Source organism: Aphelocoma coerulescens, chromosome 31, assembly GCF_041296385.1.
Source record: "Aphelocoma coerulescens isolate FSJ_1873_10779 chromosome 31, UR_Acoe_1.0, whole genome shotgun sequence".
Taxonomy (NCBI): domain Eukaryota; kingdom Metazoa; phylum Chordata; class Aves; order Passeriformes; family Corvidae; genus Aphelocoma; species Aphelocoma coerulescens.
In genome coordinates, this window is record NC_091044.1 from 1,134,918 (window position 1) to 1,147,078 (window position 12,161).

At 67.3% G+C, this 12,161-nt stretch overlaps 1 protein-coding gene across 1 annotated transcript in view; it reads right to left on the minus strand.

Annotated features, from left to right (window-relative positions):
- HUWE1 (HECT, UBA and WWE domain containing E3 ubiquitin protein ligase 1) overlaps positions 1–12,161 on the minus strand; it is a 120,657-nt gene that overhangs the window by 83,276 nt on the left and 25,220 nt on the right. The window contains 8 exon segments of the mRNA XM_068998119.1: positions 184–310; positions 3,463–3,639; positions 5,506–5,587; positions 5,693–5,820; positions 7,200–7,352; positions 11,185–11,313; positions 11,315–11,455; positions 12,037–12,149. Of these exon segments, the coding sequence (XP_068854220.1) occupies positions 184–310; positions 3,463–3,639; positions 5,506–5,587; positions 5,693–5,820; positions 7,200–7,352; positions 11,185–11,313; positions 11,315–11,455; positions 12,037–12,149 (1,050 nt within the window).

Here is a 12,161-nt window from a genome sequence, read left to right on the forward strand (position 1 = left end):
CCCCCCCCAAAACCTCTCAGTCCCCCCCCAAAACCCCTCAGACCCCCCCCAAAACCCCTCAGACCTCCCCCAAAACCCCTCAGACCCCCCCCAAAACCCCTCAGACCCCCCCAAAAACCTCTCAGTCCCCCCCCAAAACCCCTCAGACCCCCCCCAAAACCCCTCAGACCCCCCCCCACGTACCGGGGGTCTCGTCCTTGCCCTTCCCCTCGGGGTCCTCGGCCCCCCCCTCGTCCCGGCCCTTCCCGGCGCGGGGGGGTCTCAGCAGGGTCAGCATCACCGGGCGCCGGTTCCCGGTCTCCTCGTTCACCTGGGCACAGCGGGGGCACACAGGGGGGGTCACACAGGGGGTACACAGGGGGCACACGGGGGGTGTCACACAGGGGGTACACGGGGGGGTCACACAGGGGGTACACGGAGGGCACACAGGGGGCACACGGGGGGGTCACACAGGGGGTACAGGGGGGCACACGGGGGTCACACGGGGGGGTCACACAGGGGGGTCACACGGGGGGCACACAGGGGGCACACAGGGGGGTCACACAGGGGGTACACGGGGGGCACATGGGGGGGTCACAGGGGGCACACGGGGATCATACGGGGGTCACACGGGGGGGTCACACGGGGGGCAGGGCTGGCACCGGGGACCCTCCCCATGGGTGACACTGGGGGGCCATGGCTGGCACCGGGGACCCTCCCCATGGGTGACACAGGGGGGCCATGGGTGACAGTGGGGACCCCCCCCCATGGGTGGCACTGGGGGGCCATGGGTGACACTGGGGACGCTCCCCATGGGTGACACTGGGGGGCAGGGGTGGCACCAGGGATCCTCCCCATGGGTGACACCAGGGGGCCACAGGTGACACTGGGGGGCCATGGGTGACACTGGGGGGCCATGGGTGACACTGGGGGGCCATGGGTGACACTGGGGACCCTCCTCATGGGTGACATGGGGGGCAGGGGTGGCACTGGGGATCCTCCCCACAGGGTGACACCACGGGGCCACAGGTGACACGGGGGGACCATGGGTGGCACTGCGGACCCTCCCCATGGGTGACACTGGGGGGCCATGGGTGACACTGGGGACTCTCCCCATGGGTGACACAGGGGGCAGGGGTGGCACTGGGGATCCTCCCCATGGGTGACACTGGGGGGCCATGGGTGGCACTGGGGACTCTCCCCATGGGTGACACAGGGGGCAGGGGTGGCACTGGGGAACCCCCCCCCATGGGTGACAGAGGGGGGCCATGGGTGACACTGGGAACCCTCCCCATGGGTGACACAGGGGGGCCATGGGTGGCACTGGGGACCCCCCCCCATGGGTGACACTGGGGGGCCATGGGTGACAGTGGGGACCCCCCCCCATGGGTGACACTGGGGGGCCATGGGTGACAGTGGGGACCCTCTCCATGGGTGTCACTGAGGGGCAGGGGTGGCACCAGGGACTCTCCCCACAGGGTGACACTGGGGGGCCACAGGTGACACTGGGGACCCTCCCTGTGGGTGACACTGGGGACCCTCCCCGTGGGTGACACTGGGGGGCCATGGGCGGCACAGGGGACCCCCCCCCCCACAGGGTGATGGGGGGGTGTCCCCCTGAGCTGGGTGACACTGGGGGGCGTCCCCCTGTGCTGGGTGGCCCCAGGGCTGTGTCCCCCACCCTTAGGGTCATGTCCCCCTTCACTGGGGCCGTGTCCCCGTGCCCTGGCTGCCCCCAGGCCATGTCCCTGTGCCCTGGTGCCGTGTCCCTGTGCCCTGGCTGCCCCCAGGCCGTGTCCCTGTGCCCTGGTGCCGTGTCCCTGTGCCCTGGCTGACCCCAGGCCGTGCCCCCGTGCCCCGGCTGACCCCTGGGCCGTGTCCCTGTGCCCTGGCTGACCCCTGAGCTGTGTCCCTGTGCCCTGGGGCCGTGTCCCCGTGCCCCGGCTGCCCCCAGGCCGTGTCCCTGTGCCCTGGGGCTGTGTCCCTGTGCCCTGGGGCCGTGTCCCCGTGCCCTGGCTGCCCCCAGGCCGTGTCCCTGTGCCCTGGGGCTGTGTCCCTGTGCCCTGGGGCCGTGTCTCTGTGCCCTGGCTGCCCCCAGGCTGTGTCCCCGTGCACTGGGGCCGTGTCCCTGTGCCCTGGGGCTGTGTCCCTGTGCCCTGGGGCCGTGCCCCCGTGCCCTGGCTGCCCCCAGGCCGTGTCCCTGTGCCCTGGTGCCGTGTCCCTGTGCCCTGGCTGACCCCAGGCCGTGCCCCCGTGCCCCGGCTGACTCCTGGGCCGTGTCCCTGTGTCCCCTGGGCCGTGTCCCTGTGCTCTGGCTGCCCCCAGGCCGTGTCCCTGTGCCCCCAGGGCTGTGTCTCTGTGTCCCTGGGTCCATGTCTCTGTGCCCCCAGGCCGTATCTCTGTACCCCAGCTGCCCCCAGGCCGTGTCCCTGTGCCCTGGGGCTGTGTCCCTGTACCCCAGCTGCCCCCAGGCCGTGTCCCTGTGCCCCCAGGCCGTATCTCTGTACCCCAGCTGCCCCCAGGCCGTGTCCCTGTGCCCTGGGGCCGTACCTCTGTACCCCAGCTGCCCCCAGGCCGTGTCCCTGTGCCCTGGGGCCGTGTCTCTGTGCCCTGGCTGCCCCCAGGCCGTGTCCCTGTGCCCTGGGTCCATGTCCCTGTGCCCTGGGGCTGTATCTCTGTACCCCAGCTGCCCCCAGGCCGTGTCCCTGTGCCCCCAGGCCATGTCCCTGTGCCCTGGGGCCGTGTCTCTGTGCCCTGGCTGCCCCCAGGCCGTGTCCCTGTGCCCCCAGGCCGTGTCCCTGTGCCCTGGGGCCGTACCTCTGTACCCCAGCTGCCCCCAGGCCATGTCCCTGTGCCCTGGGGCTGTGTCCCTGTACCCCAGCTGCCCCCAGGCCATGTCCCTGTGCCCTGGGGCCGTACCTCTGTACCCCGGCTGCCCCCAGGCCGTGTCCCTGTGCCCCCAGGCCGTACCTCTGTACCCCAGCTGCCCCCAGGCCGTGTCCCTGTGCCCCCAGGCCGTACCTCTGTACCCCAGCTGCCCCCAGGCCGTGTCCCTGTGCCCTGGGGCCGTACCTCTGTACCCCAGCTGCCCCCAGGCCGTGTCCCTGTGCCCTGGGGCCGTACCTCTGTACCCCAGCTGCCCCCAGGCCGTGTCCCTGTGCCCCCAGGCCATGCCCCTGTACCCTGGGGCTGTGTCCCTGTACCCCAGCTGCCTCCAGGCCGTGTCCCTGTGCCCTGGGGCCGTACCTCTGTGCCCCGGGGCCGTACCTCTGTACCCCGGCTGCCCCCAGGCCGTGTCCCTGTGCCCTGGGGCCGTACCTCTGTACCCCGGCTGCCCCCAGGCCGTGTCCCTGTGCCCTGGGGCTGTGTCCCTGTACCCCGGCTGCCCCCAGGCCATGTCCCTGTGCCCCCAGGCCGTATCTCTGTGCCCCGGCTGCCCCCAGGCCGTGTCCCCGCGCCCCCGTGCCGTGCCCAGCGCGGTACCTGCACCATGGTGGTGAACTGCACGGTGTAGCGGCGCCGGCCGGCCGTGAAGCGCACGCTGGGCTCTCCGGCCCTCCAGGCCGCGTCGATGGTGCTGTTGTTGCTGGCGCTGTAGCTGCACCAGCGGCCCGAGCGGTCGTCGAACCAGCGCCAGTTGTTGCCGCTCGCCTGCAGGTACTGGGAGGGGAGGGGGGGGTCAGCGGCCTGGAGCCCCCCCTGTGCCCCCCGACCCCGCTCGGGGCATCGCTGAGAGCGGCGCTGGGTCGTGGCGGGGTGGGCACGGTCAGACTGTCCCCTCCCAGGGACACCCTGTGTGCCCAGCACCCCAAAGCCCCTCCCCAGGACTCCGTGTGTCACCCCTGTGTCACCCCAGGACCCCGTGTGTCACCCCTGTGTCACCCCAGGACCCCGTGTGTCACTCCAGTGTCACCCCAGCACTCCCTGTGTCACCCCTGTGTCCCCAGTACCCCTGTGTCACCCCTGTGTCCCCAAGGCTCTGTCACCCCTGTGTCACCCCAGCACCCTGTGTCACCCCTGTGTCACCCCTGTGTCACCCCAGCACCCCCTGTGTCACCCCTGTGTCCCCAGTACCCCTGTGTCACCCCTGTGTCCCCAAGGCTCTGTCACCCCGTGTGTCTCCCCCAGGACCCCCTGTGTCACCCCTGTGTCACCCCAGCACCCCCTGTGTCACCCCTGTGTCCCCAAGGCTCTGTCACCCCGTGTGTCTCCCCCAGCACCCCCTGTGTCACCCCTGTGTCACCCCAGCACCCCGTGTGTCACCCCGGTGTCCCGAGACCCCCCTGTGTCACCCCTGTGTCCCCAGACCCCTGTGTCACCCCTGTGTCACCCCAGCACTCCCTGTGTCACCCCTGTGTCACCCCAGTACCCTGTGTCCCCTCAGACCCCCTGTGTCACCCCTGTGTCCCCAGAACCCTGTGTCACCCCTGTGTCACCCCAGTACCCTGTGTCACCCCCTGTGTCCCCAGCACCCCGTGTCACCCGTGCCCCCTCAGACCCCATGTGTCCCCCCAGCACCCCGTGTGTCCCCCCTGCATCCCCTCAGACCCCCTGTGTCACCCCTGTGTCCCCTCAGACCCCATGTGTCACCCCGGTGTCCCCCCAGCACCCCCTGTGTCACTCCCTGTGTTCCCAGCACCCCCTGTGTCCCCCCTGTGTCCCCTCAGACCCCTGTGTCTCCTCAGCACCCTCTGTGTCCCCCCAGCACCCCGTGTGTCCCCTCAGACCCCTGTGTCACCCCGTGTGTCCCCCCAGCACCCCGTGTGTCACCCCTGTGTCCCCCCAGCACCCTCTGTGTCCCCCCAGCACCCCGTGTGTCCCCTCAGACCCCTGTGTCCCCCCATGTGTCCCTCCAGCACCCTGTGTGTCACCCCTGTGTCCCCCCAGCACCCTCTGTGTCCCCCCAGCACCCCGTGTGTCACCCCTGTGTCCCCTCAGACCCCTGTGTCACCCCTGTGTTCCCCCAGCACCCTCTGTGTCCCCCCAGCACCCCGTGTGTCCCCTCAGACCCCTGTGTCACCCCGTGTGTCCCTCCAGCACCCCGTGTGTCACCCCGTGTGTCCCCCCAGCACCCTCTGTGTCCCTCCAGCACCCCGTGTGTCCCCTCAGACCCCTGTGTCACCCTCTGTGTCCCCCCAGCACCCCGTGTGTCCCCCCTGCGTCCCCTCAGACCCCCCTGTGACCCCTCACCCCAAGGACCCCGTGTCCCTCACACGTCCCCACCCCAGGACCCTGCATCTCCCAGAAACGTCCCCCCAGGACCCCCCCAACAACACCGTGTCCCCCCCCCCCACCCCGGACCCCAAAACCCCCCCACCCCACCCCACCCCAGCCCCCCTCAGGACCCTCTCCCCCCCCACGATCCCAAATCTCCCCTCCACAAATCCCAAACTCCCCGTGGCTGCTCCCCCCCCATCCCAGACCCACCGTGAGTCCCCAGGAGCCCCCTGTGTCCCCTCCCAGCCCCCTCAAACTCCCCCAGGAGCCCCCAAAACCCCCCCAGGACCCCCCAAAACCTCCCCACACCTTGTTCATCTGCGCGCGGCGCTTGGAGGACACGGCCGTCTTCTCGTAGAAGTCGATCAGCAGCAGCACGGGGGTGATCCACCTGGTGTTGGAGAGGGGAAAAAGGGCTGTGAGAGCATCTGGGGAGGGGTTTTGGGGTGTCTGGGGGGGGGTCCAGGAGGAGGTGGGGTCACCCCGATCTCCTTACTTGGGGGTCTGCACCTCCTTGTGCTCCTTGGCCGCCTGCAGGCACGGCTGCACCACCTCCAGCAGCTTGATCAGCACGTCCAGCACGCAGCTGGACTCCACCACGCGGGCACAGGGCAGCTTCAGCTCCTGGGGGGGGGCAGGGGCACCCCAAAAGCATCAGCACCCCCAAAAACCCACCAAAACAGCCCCAAAAACCCACTGAAACAGCCCCAAAAACCCACTGAAACAGCCCAAAACAGCCCCAAACCAGCACGCAGCTGGACTCCACCACACGGGCACAGGGCAGCTTCAGCTCCTGGGGGGGGGGGGTCAGGGGTACCCCAAAAGCATCAGCACCCCCAAAAACCCACCGAAACAGCCCCAAAAACCCATTGAAACAGCCCCAAAAACCCACTGAAACAGCCCCAAAAACCCACCGAAACAGCCCCAAATATCCACGGAAACAGCCCTGAAATAGCCCCAAACCAGTCCCAAATATCCACTGAAATACCCCAAAACAGCCCAAAATCCACCGAAACAGCCCCAAACACCCCAAACCAGCCCAAAATCCACCGAAACAGCCCCAAACACCCCAAAACAGCCCCAAACATCCACTGAAACAGCCCCAAAACAGCCCCAAATATCCACTGAAACACCCCAAATATCCACCGAAATATCCAGCTTTAGGGGTGCCTCCTCCCAGCTTTAGGGGTGCCCCCTCCCAACCTCTGGGGTGCCCCCCAGCCTTTGGGGTGCCCTCCCAGCTTTAGGGGTGCCCCCTCCCAGGTTTAGAGGTGCCCTCCCAGATTTAGGGGCACCCCCCAGGTTTTGAGGTGCCCGCCAGCCTTTGGGGTGCCCCCTCCCAGCTTTAGGGGTGCCCCCCCAGGTTTTGGGGTGTCCTCCCAGGTTTTAGGGGTCCCCCCTCAGGTTCAGAGGTGCCCTCTCCCAGCTTTAGGGGTACCCCTAGGCTTTGGGATGCCCGCCAGGCTTTGGGGTGCCCCCCAGGCTTGGAGGTGCCCGCCAGGCTTTGGGGTGTCCCCCCAGCTTTTGGGGTGCCCTCCAGGCTTTGGGGTGCCCCCTCCCAGCTTTAGGGGTACCCCCCAGGCTTTGGGGTGCCTGCCAGGCTTTGGGATGCCCTCCCAGCTTTAGGGATGCCCTCCCAGCTTTAGGGGTGCCCTCCCAGCTTTAGGGGTGCCCTCCAGGTTTAGGGGTACCCCCCAGGTTTTGGGGTGCCTGCCAGGCTTTGGGATGCCCTCCCAGCTTTAGGGATGCCCTCCCAGCTTTAGGGGTGCCCTCCCAGCTTTAGGGGTGCCCTCCAGGTTTAGGGGTACCCCCCAGGTTTTGGGGTGCCTGCCAGGCTTTGGGGTGCCCTCCAGGTTTTGGGGTACCCCCCAGGCTTTGGGGTGCCCTCCCAGCTTTAGGGGTGCCCTCCCAGCTTTAGGGGTGCCCCCCAGGTTTTGGGGTGCCCTCCCAGGTTTTGGGGTGCCCTCCCAGGCTTTGGGGTGCCCCCTCCCAGCTGCGGGTACCTCAAAGAGCAGCGTGAGCAGCAGGATGCGCGTGGCCAGGTTGGAGGCCTGGGGCAGCGTGGCCATCTGGCTGATCCACTCCGACACCGTCTTGGTGTCGCTGGTGGTCAGCGGCACGGCCGCCTTGATGAGCACATCGGCCGCCTCCCACACCTGTGGGTCAGGGTGGTCAGTGGGGTGAGGGGGGTGAGGGGGGTGAGGGGGGTGAGGGGGGTCAGGGGGGTCAGTGGGGTGAGGGGGGTGAGGGGGGTCAGGGGGGTTCAGGGTGGTCAGGGTGGTCAGTGGGGTGAGGGGGGTCAGTGGCACGGCCGCCTTGATGAGCACATCGGCCGCCTCCCACACCTGTGGGTCAGGGGGCCAGGGGGGTCAGGGGGGTTCAGGAGGGTCAGGGGGGTCAGTGGGGTCATGGGGGTCAGGGGGGTTCAGGGGGGTCAGGGGGGTCAGTGGGGTCAGGGGGGTCAGGGAGTCACCTCTCACACCTGGGGGTCAGGGGGGTCAGTGGGGTCAGGGGGGTTCAGGGTGGTCAGCGGCACGGCCGCCTTGATGAGCACATCGGCCGCCTCCCACACCTGTGGGTCAGGGGGTCAGGGGGGTCAGAGGGGCACCTCCCACACCTGGGGGTTCAGGGGGGTCAGTGGGATCAGTGGGGTCAGGGGGGTCAGTGGGGTCAGGGTGGTCAGTGGGGTGAGGGGGGTCAGGGGGTCAGGGGGGTCAAGGAGGGTTCAGGGGGGTCAGTGGGGTCATTGGGTCAGGGTGGTCAGTGGGGTGAGGGGGGTGAGGGGGGTCAGGGGGGTTCAGGGTGGTCAGGGTGGTCAGTGGGGTCAGTGGGGTCAGTGGCACGGCCGCCTTGATGAGCACATCGGCCGCCTCCCACACCTGTGGGTCGGGGGGTCAGTGGGGTCAGGGGGGTCAGGGTGGTCAGTGGGGTGAGGGGGGTCAGCGGCACGGCCGCCTTGATGAGGACATTGGCCGCCCCCTGCATCAGGGGGGGCCAGAGTGGTCAGTGGGTCAGGGGGGTTCAGGGTGGTCAGGGGGGTCAGGGGGGTTCAGGGTGGTCAGTGGGGTCAGTGGGGCACGGCCGCCTTGATGAGGACATCGGCCGCCTCCCACACCTGGGGGTCAGTGGTCAGTGGGACATGGTGGCCGCATCCCACACCTGGGGGTCAGTGGGGGTCAGGGGGTCAATGGGGGTCAGTGGGGGTCAGTGTGGGCACCTCCCACACCTGGGGGTCAGTGGGGGTCAGGGGGTCAATGGGGGTCAGTGGGGGCACCTCCCACACCTGGGGGTCAGGGGGTCTCTCTCGGGGCGGCTTTGGGGGGTCAGGGGGTCTCGGGGGGTTCAGGTACACGGGGCCATTGTACCCACGGCCCTCACGAGCACGTCAGGGGGCTCAGAGGGCCCAGAGGGTCTCAGGTGGGTTTAAGGGTCTCAGGGCAGTTTTAGGGTGGGTTTAGGGCAGGTTTAAGTGCTCTAAGCCCATCCCTACCTGCTGCACCACCTGCTCGAGCACTGAGTCGCGCTAGGCCGGGCCGTTGTGGCCCAGGGCTCTCACAGGGCTCAGGGGGCTCAGCGGGCAGGTTCAGGTGTCTCAAGTGGGTTTAGGGGGTCTCAGGGTGGGTTCAGGGTTCTCAGGGCAGTTTTAGGACAGTTTTAGGCTGGGTTTAAACACTCCAAGCCCATCCCTACCTGCTGCACCACCTGCTTGAGCACGCTGTCGCGCTAGGCCGGGCCGTTGCGGCGCACGGCTCTTCAGGGATCTCAGGGTGGGTTCAGGGCAGGCTTAGGGGATCTCAGGATGGGTTTAGGGCAGTTTTAGGCTGGGTTTAAGCGCTCCAAGCCCATCCCTACCTGCTGCACCACCTGCTTGAGCACCGAGTCGCGGTAGGCCGGGCCGTTGCGGCGCACGGCTCTCACAGGGCTCAGGGTGGGTTCAGGGATCTCAGGGTGGGTTTAGGCGATCTCAGGGCAGTTTTAGGCTGGGTTTAAGCACTCCAAGCCCATCCCTACCTGCTGCACCACCTGCTTGAGCACGCTGTCGCGCTAGGCCGGGCCGTTGCGGCGCACGGCTCTCACAGGGCTCAGGGTGGGTTCAGGGATCTCAGGGTGGGTTTAGGCGATCTCAGGGCAGTTTTAGGCTGGGTTTAAGCACTCCAAGCCCATCCCTACCTGCTGCACCACCTGCTTGAGCACTGAGTCGCACTAGGCCCGGCCGTTGCGGCGCACGGCTCTCACAGGGCTCAGGGATCTCAGGGCAGGTTCAGGGGTCTCAGGGTGGGTTCAGGGATCTCAGGTAGCTCTCAGGGCAGTTTTAGGCTAGGTTTAAGCACTTCAAGCCCATCCCTACCTGCTGCACCACCTGCTTGAGCACGCTGTCACGGTAGGCCGGGCCGTTGCGGCGCACGGCTCTCACAGGGCTCAGGGTGGGTTCAGGGATCTCAGGGTGGGTTTAGGGGTCTCAGGTGGGTCTCAGGGCAGTTTTAGGCTGGGTTTAAGCGCTCGAAGCCCATCCCTACCTGCTGCACCACCTGCTTGAGCACGCTGTCGCGCTAGGCCGGGCCGTTGTGGCACACAGCTCTCACAGGGCTCAGGGTGGGTTCAGGGATCTCAGGGTGGGTTCAGGGATCTCAGGGTGGGTTTAGGCGATCTCAGGGCAGTTTTAGGCTGGGTTTAAGCGCTCTAAGCCCATCCCTACCTGCTGCACCACCTGCTTGAGCACGCTGTCGCGCTAGGCCGGGCCGTTGCGGCGCACGGCTCTCACAGGGCTCAGGGATCTCAGGGTGGGTTCAGGGATCTCAGGGTGGGTTTAGGCGATCTCAGGGCAGTTTTAGGCTGGGTTTAAGCGCTCCAAGCCCATCCCTACCTGCTGCACCACCTGCTTGAGCACCGAGTCGCGGTAGGCCGGGCCGTTGCGGCGCACGGCTCTCACAGGGCTCAGGGTGGGTTCAGGGATCTCAGGGTGGGTTCAGGGATCTCAGGGCAGTTTTAGGGCAGTTTTAGGCTGGGTTTAAGCGCTCCAAGCCCATCCCTACCTGCTGCACCACCTGCTTGAGCACCGAGTTGCGCTAGGCCGGGCCGTTGCGGCGCACGGCTCTCACAGGGCCTAGGGGGCTCAGGGTGGGTTTAGGGGTCTCAGGGTGGGTTCAGGGATCTCAGGGCAGTTTTAGGGCAGTTTTAGGGCAGATTTAGGCTGGGTTTAAGCACTCCAAGCCCGTCCCTACCTGCTGCACCACCTGCTTGAGCACCGAGTCGCGCTAGGCCGGGCCGTTGCGGCGCACGGCTCTCACAGGGCTCAGGGTGGGTTCAGGGATCTCAGGGTGGGTTCAGGGATCTCAGGGTGGGTTCAGGGATCTCAGGGTGGGTTCAGGGATCTCAGGTAGGTCTCAGGGCAGTTTTAGGCTGGGTTTAAGCGCTCCAAGCCCATCCCTACCTGCTGCACCACCTGCTTGAGCACGCTGTCGCGGTAGGCCGGGCCGTTGCGGCGCACGGCTCTCACAGGGCTCAGGGTGGGTTCAGGGATCTCAGGGTGGGTTCAGGGATCTCAGGGCAGTTTTAGGGCAGTTTTAGGCTGGGTTTAAGCGCTCTAAGCCCATCCCTACCTGCTGCACCACCTGCTTGAGCACCGAGTCGCGCTAGGCCGGGCCGTTGCGGCGCACGGCTCTCACAGGGCTCAGGGTGGGTTCAGGGATCTCAGGGTGGGTTCAGGGATCTCAGGGTGGGTTCAGGGATCTCAGGTAGGTCTCAGGGCAGTTTTAGGCTGGGTTTAAGCGCTCTAAGCCCATCCCTACCTGCTGCACCACCTGCTTGAGCACCGAGTCGCGGTAGGCCGGGCCGTTGTGGCCCAGGGCTCTCACAGGGCTCAGGGTGGGTTCAGGGATCTCAGGGTGGGTTCAGGGATCTCAGGGTGGGTTCAGGGATCTCAGGGTGGGTTTAGGCGATCTCAGGGCAGTTTTAGGCTGGGTTTAAGCGCTCCAAGCCCATCCCTACCTGCTGCACCACCTGCTTGAGCACGCTGTCGCGGTAGGCCGGGCCGTTGCGGCGCACGGCCGTCATGAGCAGGTCGCAGACGCGGTACACGGTGTCGGGCAGCTCGTCCAGCAGCTGCGAGCAGCCGGGGCAGCATGGCGTCCGTGAAGGCGCCCAGCTCGGCCGGCTCCAGCGGCTCGGCCCCCTCGAACTTCTCCAGGCACTTGGCCTCCTCCTCCTCCTGGCGCTCCCGCGCCCGCCGCTCCTCCTCCTCCTTGCGGCACGCGGCCTCCTGGGCAGGGGGGAGGGGGTGAGGGGAGAAAGAGAGGGGGAGGGTGGGGTTTGGGGAGGGGGGGATGGGGGTTGGAGGGGGGGGAATGGGGGGGAAATGGGGGGAATGGGGTTTGGGGGGTGGGAAATGGGGGGGAAATGGGGTTTGGAGAGGGGGGAAATGGGGGTTGGAGGGGGGGGAAATGGGGGGGAATGGGGGGTTTGGGGGTGGGAAATGGGGGGAAATGGGGTTTGGGGGTGGGAAATGGGGGGGAAATGGGGTTTGGAGAGGGGGAAATGGGGTTTGGGGGGTGGAAATGGGGGGGAATGGGGTTTGGGGGGTGGGAAATGGGGGGGGAAATGGGGGGAATGGGGGGGAAACAGGGCTTTGGGGGGTGGGAAATGGGGTTTGGGGGGTGGGAAATGGGGGAAATGGAGGGGTTTGGGGGGTGGGAAATGGGGGGAATGGGGGGAAAGGGGGGGGGAAATGGGGGTTTAGGGGGTGGGAAATGGGGATTTGGCGGGTGGGAAATGGGGATTGGGGGTGGGAAATGGGGATTGGGGGTGGGAAATGGGGATTGGGGGTCCCCAGGCCGCTCCCACCTCCGGGGACTCGGCGCGCTGCTCCATGGGGATGTCCTGGCCCAGGGACATGGCGATGGCCCTCATCATCTGATCCTCCTCCGACATGCTCAGGTCCTGGGGCAGCACAGGGGCTGGGACCCCCA